The sequence below is a fragment of the Pseudorca crassidens genome, chromosome 1 (assembly GCF_039906515.1).
Source record: "Pseudorca crassidens isolate mPseCra1 chromosome 1, mPseCra1.hap1, whole genome shotgun sequence".
NCBI classification, from domain to species: Eukaryota; Metazoa; Chordata; class Mammalia; order Artiodactyla; family Delphinidae; genus Pseudorca; species Pseudorca crassidens.
The window spans coordinates 34,740,570-34,757,773 of NC_090296.1; the positions used below are offsets into that span (position 1 = coordinate 34,740,570).

The 17,204-nt window shown below is 45.6% G+C and overlaps 1 protein-coding gene across 5 annotated transcripts in view; it reads left to right on the plus strand.

Annotated features, from left to right (window-relative positions):
* Positions 1 to 17,204, plus strand: part of ZFYVE26 (zinc finger FYVE-type containing 26) — a 62,283-nt gene that overhangs the window by 18,734 nt on the left and 26,345 nt on the right. For all 5 annotated transcript variants that reach the window (XM_067732570.1, XM_067732588.1, XM_067732579.1 and 2 more), the window contains 13 exons: positions 443 to 594; positions 2,746 to 2,947; positions 3,884 to 4,147; positions 6,000 to 6,119; positions 6,214 to 6,378; positions 6,935 to 7,153; positions 7,759 to 7,861; positions 8,658 to 9,403; positions 10,287 to 10,483; positions 12,659 to 12,763; positions 14,300 to 14,422; positions 14,815 to 14,991; positions 16,296 to 16,542. In XM_067732570.1, coding sequence (XP_067588671.1) covers positions 443 to 594; positions 2,746 to 2,947; positions 3,884 to 4,147; positions 6,000 to 6,119; positions 6,214 to 6,378; positions 6,935 to 7,153; positions 7,759 to 7,861; positions 8,658 to 9,403; positions 10,287 to 10,483; positions 12,659 to 12,763; positions 14,300 to 14,422; positions 14,815 to 14,991; positions 16,296 to 16,542 — 2,820 coding nt within the window. The remainder of the gene's footprint in view (positions 1 to 442; positions 595 to 2,745; positions 2,948 to 3,883; positions 4,148 to 5,999; positions 6,120 to 6,213; positions 6,379 to 6,934; positions 7,154 to 7,758; positions 7,862 to 8,657; positions 9,404 to 10,286; positions 10,484 to 12,658; positions 12,764 to 14,299; positions 14,423 to 14,814; positions 14,992 to 16,295; positions 16,543 to 17,204) is intronic.

Consider the following 17,204-nt stretch of genomic DNA (forward strand, 5'->3'; position numbering starts at 1 on the left):
ACCCAAGGAAGGTTGTTGGTACATAAGTCTTATATTCAAAGATGATAACATATTAACAGATACACACTACCATATATAAAATAGACAAACAACAAGGATTTACTGTATAGCACAGGGAACTATATTCAATTTCTTATAATAACCAATAATGGAAAAGAATTTTAAAGAATGTATATAAATATATATATATATATATATAACTAATCACTTTGCTGTACACCTGAAACTAACACAATATTGTAAGTCAACTATACTTCAATTTAAAAAAAAAGAAAAAGATGATAGCATAGGTATGCGCTTCATTTGAGGAAAATTCAAGGTCCGTTTACAGACCTTTTAGAGAAGGACTTTGAGAAGATAGGAGTTTGGCAGCAGGTGACAGAATAGTTTTTCCTCAATTTCTATCCCTTCCTTGGACCCCCACATTCTTGTGTCCCGACAGAGGGAAGTCTGAGCACTGCATCTGGGAAGAATGAGCTGGATGGCCGGTTGCAGCCTCAACCTCAAAGTTCACTCATCCGCATGATGTTCTCCCCACCTGAGTCACTGCTGGCATCCTGCATCCTCCGGGGGAACTTCGCAGAAGCCCATCAGGTGAGGCGGGTACTTGTGCAGCAGGTGTTAGGAGCCTAGGCTCTACTTTGTCACAGTTAAGAACGCTAAGGTAGCCCTTTGCTGTCTGGGACCCGCGGGGCATCAGGTAAAGCCAGATGCTTGTGCAAGCAGAGCCAGTCGGGCGCACCTGAGGGGCCACGTGTAGCAGAAGCAGGAGGGAGTTTCCATGTATGGAGCCTGATCTTGAGCACTGTGGATTTCAAGATCCAGAAGGAGGAGATTTAAGCCGTTGAATCATCTGTTTGTATAAACAGTTTTTTTTAACAGTTTTTTAACAAGAAAAAACTGTTTTAAAACAGTTTTTTAACAAGATAAAAGAAAACATTCGGCCACAGTCAAAACGTTGAAATATTTTTGTTTCTTGTAGTCCTTTTCTGAACACATATGTGGTTTTACATAGTTAGAAATCACTATGCAAACAATTTTTAATAATAAATAGAATGCCAGTTTAACATACAGGAAGTGTAGGGAGCTAGCAAATTAGAATGTTGTGTAGGGAAAAGTGCAGGGAGTCGAAACCAGAAAGACTCTACTCCCTCTGAGCTTTGACGTCCTCATCTGAAACTTGGAGTTAAATATAATACCTGCTTGTGCTACCTCTTGGAATGTTAAGCGGATTATGTGCAAGCTGTGAGAAATACAAGAATCCTCTGCTATTGCTTAAATTTAAAAGCATAAAAGCCCACTCTTCTAGTTTTTAAAACTCTCTTGATATATTTATGACGCTTGCACTGGTCCCTTAATACATAGGTCAGAATTTTTCTTTCATGTGAGTTTACTTGTTGAGGAGTAAATCATCGAAACATCTAGGTGATTGGATAATTTTTACTTAACTTCCTCTGACACATTTTAAATCCTGTACTTTAATGATAATGATAATTCTATCCCTCTGGGAAGGATAGGACCCTCGCCAGCCTTTCTGACACCCAAACCAAGAGGAAGTCAGTTGTAAGCCCCCTGATGCTTTACCGCTAAATGTCCTCACTTCCTCTTCCTTTCCTGGGGCTTTGATCTTTTCTTTTTTTCATGTTTCTTTTTTAATAAATGGTTTTATTTTTAAACCTGGTTACAGAGCAAGTTGTGCATATTTATAAGAAAATACCAAAAAATATTAACCAGAAAATAAAATTACTTTTTTTCTTTTTTTTTGTGGTACGCGGGCCTCTCACCGTTGCGGCCTCTCCCGTTGCGGAGCACAGGCTCCAGACGCGCAGGCTCAGCGGCCATGGCTCATGGGCCCAGCCGCTCTGCGGCATGTGGAATCTTCCCAGACTGGGGCACGAACCCGTGTCCCCTGCATCGGCAGGCGGACTCTCAACCACTGCGCCACCAGGGAAGCCCTAAAATTGCTTTTAACCTATTGTCCAGAACAACCAATACTAAAGATAAAAGCATATTTTTGCCAATGTTTTTCCAAGATGTATGTGACTTTTATATAGAGCCAAGATCATTTTGAATCTAAAACTTAGTGCCTTTTTTACATTATAATATAAGCATTTGCCTAGTAACTGATTTTAGTGACCTTATGATAGTCTGCTCTAGTAGCTGCATTTGACCATTCCCTGTTAACTCACATTTATTTTCAACCTGGTAATAGTTGTAGTGAATAGTGTCAAGATTATCACCTTTATACATTGACTTTTGAATTATTTCCTTAAGAAAGTTTTTCATAAAAACGACTGAGTCAAAGAATATAAACATTTTTAAAGCTCTGTAGACTGCCAAATTGCTTTTCAAAAAGGTTGTGACAGTTCATTCCACCACCACCCCCTGAGGGTTTATTTTTACACTTTGTCATTATGGTAGATGCAAGGTAGTATTAATGTTAAATTCCCTGAATTACTGGGGAGGGAAAACATTTTTTACCTGTGTATTAGTCCTGTGTATTTTCTCTTTGAAATTGTCCACATCTTCTGCCTATTTTCCGCTGGGGCTTTAGTGGCCCCTCTTGCTGACTTTTACGAGTTATTTCTACATTTGACCTACTCTTTGCGTGTCCAGTGTTCTTCCAGCCCCACAAAGCAGATGTCTTAGGGCCAGAGTCTGATGACGAGCAAGATCTCAGATCTGTAGACACTCTCCACCTCAGTGGGCCTGCCGCAAGCCACACTCCTTCCTCTCCTGTGGCAGGTGGTGTTCACATTCAACCTGAAGTCCTCGCCCAGCTCCGGGGAGCTGCTGTTCATGGAGCGCTACCAGGAGGTCATCCAGGAGCTGGCCCGAGTAGAGCACAAGATCGAAAACCAGAACTCGGACGGGGTCAGTGGCACCATCCGACGAACAGGCAGCGGCCGCTCAACTCTGCAGGCCATTGGCAGCGCTGCAGCCGCAGGTCCGGCTTCCCTGTTGCCAGGTGGTGAGGGAGCTGCGGGAGGAGGGTATGGGGGAAAAACCACCCAGATCAGAGGCTCATCATGAAGGTGAGCAGAAACCTAGAGAAGGACGGTTGCCTTGAAGAACAGCAGTCCTGACACCTCCAGAGTCATTTTCTAGCTGTGCCTAACCTCGCCGACCACGGTGGTCACTTACCTGCCCCACGAGCTCCTCCATTAAGCTTGTCCCACGTGACTGACACTGAAGAGTGTGAATGCAGTTTCCACCATGTGTTTTGATGGCCATTAATCTTGGGATTTGGGGAATTGCTTATTTTCTTCCCATGTAATCATTCAGGGATAAAGCATATTCTACTTTTCTAGCAAGTGAAGAAGTTGTATCTAACACCTGTGGCCTGGGATTCACAGATGTCAATTCCCACCCTTGGCTGCACTGCGGAAAGGGCTCATCGTTTCATTATTTCTTGAAAGTGGAATCTTGTCCCATATTTTTACATCTCTTGGTGTTCTAGGCTCTATATATCAAGTTACCATCACTCGTTGCTCCTTCTATAAGCTCCCAGAGATTTTCTTTACATCCTTTTTGTTTTTAATATAAATGAGCTCTTCCAACAAGTACTATTTTCTACCTTGCTTTTTTAGTGATGTATCTTAGAGATCTTTTCGGATGAGCACACACAGATCTACCTCCTTTCATCCTACTTTTAGATCCCATTTGGATCTAAACTCCACCTTTTTGAGTTTCTCTTGGTCTTTCTTTCCTTGCCATTGTTTTGATGCCGTAAGAGTGGGCTGTAATGGTGGTCTTGATATGCATAGATGGTATACTGTGCAGAAGGACCTCAGACATTTTTTAAATAACTACTTTTCAAAATAAAAGTGCTAGTGAGAGTCATTTTAACCTCTCGCCTTGTATCCCACTGCTGGGTGTCCAGGAATGGTATTTTACTCCATCTCTGATGTGACCGACAAGCTGCTCAGCACCTCGGGAGACCCCATCCCCACACTCCAGGAGGACTTCTGGATAAGCAGTAGCCCAGTGGAGCCCACTGCCCCCCTGAGAGAGGTTCTGGAAGACCTCAGCCCCCCCGCCATGGCTGCATTTGACCTGGCTTGCTCTCAGTGCCAGCTCTGGAAAACCGGCAAGCAGCTCTTGGAAACTGCTGAACGGCGCCTGAACAGCAGCCTTGAGAGTCGGGGTGAGTGTGCTGCTTTTGCTTGATCCCTTCATTCTCAAATGAGGAGATGGGGTTCTGAGATGCTTAATAATCGTGCAAGAAGAAAGTTATCGGGGAAGGAGGGACGGGGAGAAAGGATTATTAGTTCATTTCCTCATGTCCGGTCTGGCAACTTAAATATAGTTTACTGAGAGTCTCGCCTTCTTAACAGATATAACAAATTCCAGTCATTTGGGGAAATTCTCTTCTGGTTTATAGATAAATTCAAGGAAGAAATATACATTCAAAAATGGTACCAATGGAATTTGTGCCCTTAAACTGCATACCTCCTCCAGAGTGAATCCCACTTAACCTAAAACCTGAGTCTCAAGCTTGTAAACCAGGTATAAGGGAAAATTTAGTGGATCACAGTTGGAGGGAGGATTGTATCTTGAGGTTAATAATATCCCAGAATGTGTACATGGAATTCTTGGAGGAATGAAGGTAGAGGAATGTGAAGAAAGAATTAGGCAAAGTTCCACTCCCCACCTGTCCTTGATACACACACCCAGCATTGGAAGGACTGACCAGGGAGAGAGAAAGAAACATGTTCTCTCTGAGTAATATGGAGGGAGGAATGGTGAATAGATATGATATGAATAGCCTCCCTTAGGTTCAGTGATTCGATGGGTGAACTCACAGAACTCAGCATATAGTCATACTCATGGCTACGAATTATTTCATCAAAAGGACACAAAGCAAAATTAGCGAAGGGGAAAGGTTCATGGGGTAAAGTCTGGAGGAAATCAGACACAAGCTTCCAAGAGTCCTCTCCCACTGGAGTCACACGGGATGTGCTTAACTCCTCCAGCAATGGAGGAGTTTGTCACTTGTTTGTGACAACAAACAAGTGTGAAGTGTTGTCTGCTGGAAGCTCATTAGTGAGCCAGTGCCCAAGGTTTTTATTGGGAGCTGGTGACAGAGGGACCCTCTGCCCAGCATGTACCAAAATTCCAGGCTCTCAGGAGGAAGGCAGGTGTTCAGCATAAACCACATTGTACAAACAGTTTAGGCACAATCAGTCGCTCTCATCATTTAGAGAAAGTTTTATATCAGTGTAGGAAACCGTTTACCAGTCAAGTTCACAGACACCAACCAGGGACCAACCTTGCAAGCAGCCCTTTCTAAGGATAGCAGTCTCAGGCCTGCTGTGATAACTCTGTTCTGCACACCCTTCCAAATCACTTCTGAGCTGTTGATTTAAAAGTCCTTTAACATTGACATAGTCCTTCTAGGAAAGTATGCCGTGGCATACACAATGCTGTTTTTATCGAACAATTTCCCTCTCCCTCATCTAGTACTTAAATTCTAAAATGAATGTAAATATTATCCAAGCTATTAATAATATTCAAGCTGACTGGTTTCATGCCAATCAATCAGGAATTAACTTAGTACCTACTGCATTTCCAGATTATCCCAAGTATATGGGAGTACAGGAGAGGTATGAGGAATAATCTCTGTCCATAAAGTTATTTATAGTCTAGTCAGGGTGTCAAGATACAGATAAGATCCCAGCTCAAGTTCTCAGCTGAAGGAAGTACCAAGGCACATGCACAGGAAGTGCCTGATCGGCTTGGGACAGCGATTCCCTAGGAATGCCAGAGCTTCTGCGTCTGCTGCTGTGGACAGCTGAGGCATCTTGCCAGAGGTAGCCCTGGAACAGTGGGCGTGGAATAAGCCCAGTACGCTGGTTGTCATGAAAAATGGCACAGCGTATGTTTCTTCCTCAATATTGGAGAAGATAAAACTTCACAAGTCAATACAGGACTGAGTGTCAATCTCTGAAAGTACCTTATTTTTTTCTGCATTCCTTCTCGATTCATCCTGTTTCCAGGTCGCCGGCTAGACCACGTATTCCTCAGTGCTGATGGCATTCGAGGTTTTCCAAGCATTCTTCAGCAGATCAGTAAGATTCTCAATTACCCACTTCTGTCAGCCGGACAAATCAAACCAGGTGAGCTGCTTTACTACCCCTTTTTAACCTCCCAGCCTCGGAACATGAGGTCAGCATCAGACCTCACTTTTTCTTTCTCATTTGCTCTCCGTAGAGAGTGTAGAGGAAAAGGGGGGAGGTCCCCCACGGTGCAGCATTGCTGAGCTGCTTCAGATGTGTTGGCCCAGCCTCACCGAGGACTGTGTCGCTAGCCACGCTACCCTCTCCCAGCAGCTGGAGCAGATCCTTCAGTCACTGAGAGAAGCACTACAGCTGCCAGGTACAGGCCCGACTGCATGGGAGCAGATGAGGTTGAAATGGGGAGAGGACACAGTGGAACGGGAAAGAGTACTTTGGAGCAGAGGCTGAGGACTCAGAAGTGGGCCCTACCAGCCCTCTAGTTAACCAGGGCCTGTCTCGTAACTAATTCCACCTGTTTCCCCACCGCCTAAGTGAAGGGCTGCTTAGCACTTCATTAGCTGGAACATTTTTCTCATTCCTTATGAGAGATATACCCAGAAGGGACTCCATAAACATTGATTAACCCTTCCGCAAAAGAGTGCTGTAAGCTTCACAGAGCTGTTCCACCCGAGACATGGGTGAAAATGGAACTCTCCACCCTGATTTCTCCAGACTCAAAGCTCTTCCTGGCTGAGAATCACTTGTATAAGCAACCAACTTAGGATTTTATAACTGCCTTGTCAGCATAGCAGCCAGGCTATAGGATTTCCCATGCAGTGTACAGAGGCCCAGTTCCCATATTGTTTGGAAACTGACCCAAAGCCAGATGCACAGACTCAACACTACATGCTTTCTCCTTTCATAACTCCTCCCAGAGCCCAGGAGTACTCCACTCACCTCCCTGGTGGAGCAGGTGGCCGAGAAAGCTCTGGAGGCAGAGGCCCACCCTGTGTATATCCAGACTCAGCTCCTCCAGAAGAACCTGGGCAAACAGATGCCGGCAGGCGGCAGGCAGACTGACTACATGGGCACCTTCTTCAGGTACTGCAGCACCCTGGCTGCTGTTCTCCTGCGGAGTTTGAGCTCTGAGCCTGGTAAGTAGCAAGAAAGAAAATAGAGTCAGGACTGGCCCACAAGTGTTTAGGGGCAAGGAAGAGGAAGGCGCACACTGAAGAGGTCCTGGGTACAGCGGTAGCCGAGGACACTACGTATGAGGTCCTCTGTTATTCACCTCTGTGTTTTATTCACCTCTGTCTCCTTGATGCCTCGTACAATGGTACAGCACATGAGAGTATTCAATACATTTTGATGACTCAAAAATACCTCTCCCAGATCTTCGATCTATTGTGGATATGAGGACCCACCAGGGGAATTAAGTCTCTGAGTCGAGTGCCAGATTCTTACTCAAGTCCACAGAGCGAGTATTACCTGCACTTCAGTCATATCGAAGGGAGCAGTCTGGGCTGTCTGTGGCTAGGCCTGCTCACTGAAGTCTGTCTGTAGTTGGAAGTCTTTAGAACAGTGGTAAGGCGTAGATAAACCTGTGGTCAGCATCATGTCAGGAACACCTTTTACCTAGAAAAATATCAACAGAAGGGCTTTCCATGTAGTTTTGACACTACTTTTTTATTGATTCTGGAAAACAGCGCTCTGAATGTTGCAATCAGTGGTGCAAAGATCACTTTCTTTACTTTTGCAGATCACGTGGAAGTCAAGGTGGGAAACCCCTTTGTTCTCCTGCAACAGAGCTCTTCCCAACTGGTGTCACACCTCCTGCTTGAGCGACAAGTTCCCCCAGAGAGGTAGGAGCCAGGCCTGGGCCTTCCTAATTGTTCATCAAGGAAACCAAGGGCTCAGTGGGGCTGTGTTTGAGTTCAATACAGGAAGTTGAGATTTCTTCCAGACTTTTCCCTTAATTTGCATTTACTCTTATACAAGCTACATTAAAATTCAGTGTACCTCGTTTCTTTCTCTCTCTCCACCTCTAATGTTTATATTGCAAGTATAAAATTAAGGGGACTCTTCACTTATGTGTAGGCAAAAATCCAAAACTTTGATAACACATTAGTTGGCGAGGCTGTAGGAAAACAAGCGTTCTCACAGATTGCCAGCAGGATATAAATTAGTACAGCCCCTGTGGGAAGGCAGTTTGTCCATATCCACTAAAATGACAAACCACATTTTTGACCTAACAGTCCACCTTGGGGAATTTATCCTTTGTTATAAGTATGAAAAATGCTGTATGTACCAAGTCATTTTATTATAGCTTTGTATGGCATAGCCATTGTCCGCTAATAGGAGACTAGTTAAATTCAGTTTCTTCCACATAATGGAATGCTATGTAGCTGTAAAAAAAGAATGAGGGGCCTCTCTGTAGAGGGCTATGGACAGATCTCCCAGATTTGTTATTAAGTAAAAAAGCAAGGGGCAGAGAATTGGGTCCAACAGGCTGCCTTTTGATTTAAAAAGAGAAGGGGTGGGGGAACAATTAGAGGGTCTACATTTACATTTGCTTGTTTACACATAAAGAAATTCTGAGATTGAGTGATGGTGCCCAGGCACTGAGGCCTTACATGCCCTCTGCTTCTCTCCCTCCAGGCTGGCAGCCCTTCTGGCCCGAGAGGGTCTCAGCCTGAGTGTGCCACAGGTCATTGTCAACTGCTGCTGTGAGCCCCTTGCCCTTTGCTCTTCCCGTCAGAGGCAGCAGACATCATCCCTTCTGACCCAGCTGGGCATTCTGACCCAGCTGCATACCTCACACTGCCTGGAGGACCTCCCACTTTCTACACTGAGCTCCTCAAAGCCAACTGAGAATCCCACGCTGGAGAGAAAGCCCCCCTCCTCCCCGAGGGATTCATCAGGCCTAGCCCTCACCTCCTCTGCCTTGGCCTTCCTTAAGTCCCGCTCAAAGCTGCTGGCTACCGTGGCCTGTCTGGGGGCTTCCCAGGGGTCAAAGATCACCAAGCCCAGCTTGTCTTGGAAGGAGCTTCGTGGCCACAGGGAGGTGCCTCTGACTGCAGAGCAGGTAGCCCAGGAGTGTGAGCGCCTCCTGGAACAGTTCCCTATGCTTGAGGCCTCCCTCCTAGCTGCCTGGGAGCCCCTACGAGGGTCCTCCAAGCAGGGGCAGAGTCTGGCAGCGGGTCTCTGCGGCTGGGCCAGTCTCTCTACCGTCCTCCTGGGCCTGCATTCTCCCATAGCCCTGGATGTGCTCACCAAGGCCTTCGAGGAAGCCCTGGTGGCCAGAGATTGGCACCGGGCCCTTCAGCTCACTGAAGTGTACGGGCGAGATGTGGACGACTTGAGCAGCATACAGGATGCGGTCCTGAGCTGTGCTGCGGCAGGTGGTGAGCAGAAAGCCGTGCCTCCCTCCTTCACCAGTGGTAATAGTATTGGGCATTCACTGAGTGGGTCACCGCATCTGATGCTCACAGTAACTCTAGAGAAAGGTGCCACCATAATCTCATGATACTGAGAGGCGAACGAGGCTCAGAGGGTAGGAAACTGCCCAGGATAGTCAGTGGTAGAGCAGAGCTTAGAACCCAACTCCATCGAACTTTAGGACAGGCACTCATAACCAGTATTCTCAACCCTGCATGGCAGAATCGTTGTGAAATTCTATAAACTACAAGTATCAGAGCCCCGTTTACAGAAGCCCATGATAGGGTTCAGGCAAGTGTTTGCTTTAAAGTAGGGGTCAAGAAGGTTTTCCTGTAAAGGGCTTTGCAGGCTGTACAGGCTCGGTTGCAACTACTTGGCTCTGCCGTCATAGCATGAAAACAGCCATAGACAATACATAAATGAGTGAGCGTGGCTGTATTCTAATAAAACTTTATTTATAAAAACAGAGCCTGGGCCTGTTTGACAGCTCCCCAGGAGACTTTGATGTGTACCCAGAGTTGAGAGCAATGACCTACAGCTGTCCACTAGGGGGAGCAAGAGCTGGGCGGGCTGTGGGGAGTGGAGAAAATCTTTCCTTTTTCCTCTCCTTTCGCCTTTTCTCCCTCTCTTCAGAAAGTCCCGTGACTATGATTACATTTGCATAAAGAGAAACAGGGTATAGTATTTCTCCTATAGTGTTCCAAGTGTAAAGACTAATTCAGGTCAGAAGGATCTTCAGGATCCTCCAAGCTTCTGTTTTGTGAAACTGAACAAAGCCCTTCTCTTGAGAAGTAACCTGGACTCTTGAGCTCCGGCGCCAGCCTTGCTGAGCATCTTTTTGTCTTGTAGTCAAAGAAGGTTGGCAGTACCTGTTTGCTGTGAAGGATGCATCTCTGAGAAGTCGGCTAACACTGCAGTTTGTGGACCGGTGGCCCCTGGAGTCATGCCTGGAGATCCTGGCCTACTGCATTTCAGACACAGATCTCCAAGATGGGCTGGAGTGTGAGCTACAGAGAAAGCTAGCAGAGCTGCTGGTGTATCAGAAGGTATAGGATTCGGCATCAAGAGAAAGGAAATAGCCTTCTCACCTTATTACCAACTCCAGCCTATTCTCATGTGATGGTGGATTTTTTTTTTTTTTTTTTTTTGCGGTACGCGGGCCTCTCACTGTTGTGGCCTCTCCCGTTGCGGAGCACAGGCTCCGGACGCACAGGCTTAGCAGCCATGGCTCACGGGCCCAGCCACTCCGCGGCATGTGGGATCTTCCCGGACCGGGAGCCCGTGTCCCCTGCATCGGCAGGCGGACTCTCAACCACTGCGCCACCAGGGAGGCCCGATGGTGGATTTTAAGAAACAGAAAATCTGGGGCTGGCTCTTGCTCTGTATCTTGCTTCTGCTCTGTATCTGGCTTCCGTTCTTAGGTGAAGAGCGAGGGAGCCTCTATCTGTTTCCTATTTTATTTACTCCTATAATTTTAAATATGTACATGTCAGACAAGGATTAAAAATTAATAATAAAATTAACACTAGAATGGTGCTTTACAGTCCACAATGCCTTTTTCATATGTACAGGCACACCTTTTTTTTTTTTTACTGCATTTTGCTTTATTGCACTTTGCAGATACTATGTTTTTTACAAATTGAAGGTTTGTGGCAACGCTGCATTAAGTAAGTCTCTTGGCACCATTTTTCCAACAGCACTTAACTCATTTCATGTCTACGTTTCACATTTTGATAATTCTCACAGTATTTCAAACTTTTTCATTATTATTATATTTGTTATGGTGATGTGTGATCAGTGAACTCTTTTTTTAACTATTTTTAAAGATTTAGTTATTATTTATTTATTTTTGGCTGCATTAGGTCTTAGTTGCGGCACGCGGGATATTTTGTTGCAGCGTGCAGGCTCTTCATTGTGGTGCATGGGCTTCTCTCTAGTGGTGGCGTGCAGGTTTTTTTCTTCTCTAGTTGTGGCACGCAGGCTCCAGAGGGCGTGGGCTCTGTAGTTTGCGGCTCGTGGGCTCTAGTTGAGGCGCACGAGCTGAGTAGTTGTGGCATGCAGGCTTAGTTGCCCCGCAGCATGTGGGATCTTAGTTCCCTGACCAGGGATCAAACCCACGTCCCCTGCATTGGAAGGCGGATTCTTTACCACTGGACCACCGGGGAAGTCCCTGTGATCAGTGAACTCTGATGTTGCTATTGCAAAAACATTATAACTAGATGAATGCTCAAATTAATTGCTAAAACTAATTTTTTAGCAATAAAATATTTAATTAAGGCATGTACATTTTTTGTAGGCAATGCTATTGCACAATTTATAGACTACAGTATAATGTAAACATAACTTTATTTGCACTGGGAAACAAAAAAATTCGTGTGACTCACTTTATTATAATATTCACTTTATTGTGGTGGTCTGGAACTGAACCCACAGTATCCCCAAGGTATCCTTGTATATGTGAGCTCGCTGTATGTTTTATGTATATTGTGTCTTGTTGTTCAAGAGTTTTTATAGAATTTAATCTCATGTCTTTTTTAAAGATTGTTTTAAACTTCAGCTAAATTTCAAGAGCCATTTTGAAAGGGATGCATGAGAGTGACAGTTTCACAGTGAAAAATTTGGGGATATATGTGTCATATTCAAGATCAAGAGGCTCAGGAAGACAGATTTCGATGGTACAGCTACATAAGAAGTATACATATATGCTAATTTTTCCATGTGTGCTTGGAACTGAACAGAGCCCAGAGCCCAACCAGGGAAAGTGAAAGTGGCAGGTGAAAAAGATTTTCTTTCCACTCTTCCATAGCACTTTTCATGCAGAGCTAAAATGCTGCATGAAAGGTGATCCTACAGAGCATTCAGGACAGAAGAATAACCTCTCTAGAGTTCTGAGCTGGCGGGGCAGGGGACAGGTGACTCCAGAAGACCGAACAAGCTGCAAAGCACAGAAGCCTCTGAGGATTGTCCTCCAAGTGAAAGGCCCCGATCCTGGCCCCCCCACTCAGCCTTTGCTCCCTGATTATACTTGCTGGATAGGTTCTCTCACCTCTCCAAACACTCTTTGTCCCATTCGTTCTAATCCCTCCTCTGTCCTGGCAAGTTCTGACAGCCTGACTTTGGGACAGAGACCTGGGGATGGCCCATCCCTGGAAACTCCAATGACTTATTCTTGAGCAGAGTAATTGCAGTGTGGTTTGATAGCTTTTTCTGTCTTTCCTTAGATTCTAGGTTTGCAGGCTACCCCCGTGTGGTGTGACTGGCAGACCCTGAGGAACTGTTGTGTCGAGGACCCATCAACTGTCATGAATGTGATTCTAGAAGCCAAGGTACCATTTTCCTGGGTACTATTCCCCTTCCTCCTCTTTCCAGAGTTGCTGTTCCTTAGCTGGTTATGTAGACCTCTTTCCACGTATCGAGGTTCACATTTTTTTCTATAACTACACAACACTTTTTTTTTTCTCTTGTGTGTGTGTGAAATTTACCAACATACCTAGAAGAATAGAGGATAATACAGTTGACACTTTGGTACTATCACCCTTGTTTTCATTCACAAGATTTCCTACACTGTTTACACTAGGTACAGAATGTGTACCTAGCACTGGAATGGCTGGAGCATGAGGCATGAGCATCCTCACCTTTTCTAAGATGTTACAACATTGCTCTTCAGATCCGTCGTCCTGTCCCTGTTACTCTCCCACTCACAGTTCCTGTTGTTCCGTCTTCTTAGCAACTTTGGCATTGTCCAGCTTTTCACTTTTTTGCCAATAAGATGGTATGTCATTATGGTGTTAATTTACATTTCCATGATTACTAATGACCTTGATTATCTTTTCATGTGTGTATTGGACATTTGAGTGCCAAGGAGACTTTTTTTTACCCTTTAGGGAGCTGATATACCATAGTTCAAAATGAGGTGTATTTATTCAGATGTTCATTCATCCGGGAAACCTTTACTGTCTGTTATTTACCACTGCGCTAGATGGTGTTGAAACAAAGATAATTAAGCTTAGTCCTTGCCCTTGTGCAGCTCACATTTTGGGAAAGGAGGGAGCAGGGCGGGGCGATGCGAGACACATCCCTGGGTGATTGCGATATACCAAGTGACCGAAGTAAGCCCAGACTAAGGTGGGGCACAGCCAGGTGCCTAAGACAGCCCAAGAAACAAGGAAGCATCCTGAAGAAGGTGGCCCCAGGCAGAGTTGTGGGGAGGGCCTTCCAGATGCCATCATATTAGAACACATGGACAAAGCTCTGGGAAGCTTTAATCCAGAGTTCACAAATTTGGTGTTGGAAGGGGGAGCAACAAGGGGTGATATCAATGGAATCCAACCCCAACATGTTTGTTTGGCCCATGTAGTATTGCTCTGCAGAATTTTTAGTTTTCGTATTGATTTCGTTGCCAACATTGTAAAATAGGGAATTTTTTTAATTAAAAAAGTTTTTTCGGCATTTTTAAAAGTCTGGCACCACTGGGCCTGCACATTCATATGGCAACAGTCAGAGCTGAGCAGGCACTGTCTCCTTTGGACAGTCTTTTCGGTCTTCCCCACTTCCTTAGTATCTTCCCAGGGCTGACACCGAGTGTCAGTAGCTGTATGTCATCTGTTTCTTTATTATAGTAGAGCTAAAAGAAAAAGGGCATCCTGAACAGTCAGCCTACTTGGATCATTTTCATAACTTACCTTGCCACTCTAGTCCTTTATGATCCCACTTTAGTCCCACAGTGAAGTTCCCATCAGCGCTTCCCAAACTTTCCTGGGGCTTTAGCAGACTCAAGACTCCTGAGAAAAATCAGGCAAGAGCTGGATGAGTGACAAGGCCAGGAATTTAAAGGGATTGAAGGCATGTGTGTTTCCTTCCAGGAGTATGAGCTGTGTGAGGAGTGGGGCTGCCTATACCCCATTCCAAGAGAACATTTAATCAACCTACATCAAAAGCATCTTCTCCACCTTCTAGAAAGAGGCGATCATGAAAAGGCTCTGCAGGTAAGCCTCCAACTCTTCCCAGTTTTCTTTTGGTAGGGGATGAGAAGTTTAGTCAAATCAGTGGCTCTGTTCCTGCTGGATCCCATGCAAAGCATTCGCAGTCTCAGATCTGCCCCTCCGTGTCCTTCAGGAGCTGGTTATAGTCACCTTCCCTAGAGGTGCCTAGCCCTGCATTAGGTGCCAGATGGGCAGCTGGGTCCAAGACTCTGCTGATCTCTGGTCCTGTCAAAGCCATCATTTGTAAAGCTTTGGGGGTGGTGAAAAAATGAGTGCAGAGAAGGGGTTAATCCACAGTGACTAAACCTGAAGGTTCTGTTCTCAAACAAAACAAGGCTGTTCTAAGAGTTCTTCTACAGGTCTCACCTTTCTCCTCTACCTTCCTCCTGCAACAGCTCCTGCGAAGAATTCCTGACCTCACCATGTGCCTTGAGGTCACAGAGCAGTCCCTCGACCAGCACTCTAGCTTGGCCACTTCTCACTTCTTGGCCAACTACCTCACCACCCACTTCTATGGAGAACTGACCGCTGACCGACACCGTGAAATCCAAGCACTGTACATGGGATCCAAGGTCAGGAGGAGAAGCGGGTGTTGGGAAAGCATGCCTGAGGGAGGGACTGCTGGCCCATCTCCCACTTCAGAACTTGCCCTTCCAGGCACCTGCCATCCTTGACCTGCGGTATATAAAATCTTGACCCTAACAGCCCACCACATCCCTTAGGACTTACCGTTCTCTTACTGCTCTGCCTCCAAAGTGAATTTTACTGTCCTCTTAAATTCTCTTTATGCTTTCCTTGGCATCTGCTATACCAAGCCTTCTCAATTCGGACCATGAATTAGAATCACCTGGACTTTCTAAAAATAGCAGTAGTTAATCTCCACCCTAGAGTAATTAAAACCGAACCCCTTGGGACAGGGCCTACCTATCTTCCAGAAGGATTCTGATGCGAGGATTTAAAACTACTGCTTTAAATCCTTAAAACTACTTTGTGCCAAAGGAAAAGGGTTAATTGTCTAGGCAATGAGATAAGTCTTTACCTTTGATGTGTAACCTTGGAGACACTAATAGAAGAAATTATAAGCTAGAAAAAGTAATCCAGTGAAGGAGAGTTTGGGGAGAGATAAGGCCTTCTAACTCTCTAATAATGATTCTGATTGGAAGTCATATATACTGGCCCCCTGAGTGTAGAACTTGCCCCATGAATAGAATGAGTGCTGGGAGAGCCACGAATATGACCACGAGCCTATTGCTAAGAGTTCAACTATGTAAAATGATTCTAAAGAGGATACACCTTTTTTTTTCTTTTTCTTTTTTTTTTTTTGGTTGTACTGTACCTAAATGGAATCTTTGAAAATTGGCAATGAGAAGAGCCAGTGAATGTATTTCAAGCCCAGGAATAACGCCTCTAGGAGGAATTTAGAGTCATCATTCACCTGTAGAACACTGGAGGTGCCAGGTTCAGTCCACCTTATATTGCTTATTCTAGTAAAGCCTCAAATGGACAGAATGGTGGCTTTAAGGATCAGGCAGGGGTCAACCATGCCTGGTTGGTCTAGGCCAGGGGTCAGGAGACCACCACCTGTGGGCCAAATCCAGTCCTCTGCCTGCTTTTATAAATCAGGTTTTATCAGGTTTTATAAATCAGTAGTTGCCACAAAGACCTCATGGCCTATGGAGCCTAAAATATTTACTATCTAAACCTTTACAGGAAAAGTTTGCCAGCCTTGCTGCCTAAGAGACTCCTAGCCAGTTTCAGTAGCTGGCCAAGTGCCCTTTGGTCCCAGATACCCTTCCCCCTTCCCAGTAAGAATCTTGGCTTTCTTCTGAAATTCGTGTCCTGTTTTCTTCACTCTGTGGCTCTGCCCCACACCCAGGTCCTGCTAACCCTGCCCGAGCAGTACCGGGCCAGCTACTCCCACTTGTCCTCTAACCCCCTGCTCATGCTGGAGCAGCTGCTCATGAACATGAAAGTGGATTGGGCCACCATGGCTGTGCAGACTCTGCATCAGCTGCTGGCTGGCCAGGAGATTGGCTTCACCATGGACGAGGTGGACTCACTGCTTTCCAGATACGCGGGAAAAGCCCTGGACTTTCTGTACCCTCTGCGGGAGAAACGCTCAGGTAACCGCCAGCATCCTCGATGGGAGTTCTACATGGAGAAGGAAATACCATGCTACATCCTTCATTTTTCCTCTTTTATAATTTTGAGTTGATTGAGAGTGAAAGGATACACGTCAGGAGAGATAGCTCTTTTATATAGGAGAGATCTCAGTGTTGGAGGAAGTGGCAGGCTAACCAGAATGAAAGGATGGTAGATAACCACCACGTGCATAATAATATAAAGCTTCGGGGGAAAAAAACATGCTGGGGGGTACTTCCCTGGTGACGCAGTGGTTAAGAATCCGCGTGCCAATGCAGGGGATACGGGTTTAATCCCTGGTCACGGAAGATCCCACATGCCGTGGAGTATCTAAGCCGTGCGCCACAACTACTGAGCCTGCGTTCTAGAGCCCGCAAGCCACAACTACTGAAGCCCACGTGCCTAGAGCCCGTGCTCCACAACAAGAGAAGCCACCACAATGAGAAGCCTGCGCACTGCAACGAAGAGTAGCCCCCACTCGCCCCAACTAGAGAAAGCCCGCATGCAGCAACAAAGACCCAAAGCAGCCAAAAATAAATAAAAACAAAAAAACATGCTGGAGGTGGTCTCTGTCTGGCCTTGGTGCACTGGGCTCTAAGTGCCATCGTTTTGTACTGAGGGTGTGCGCTATTCCCAGGATCAC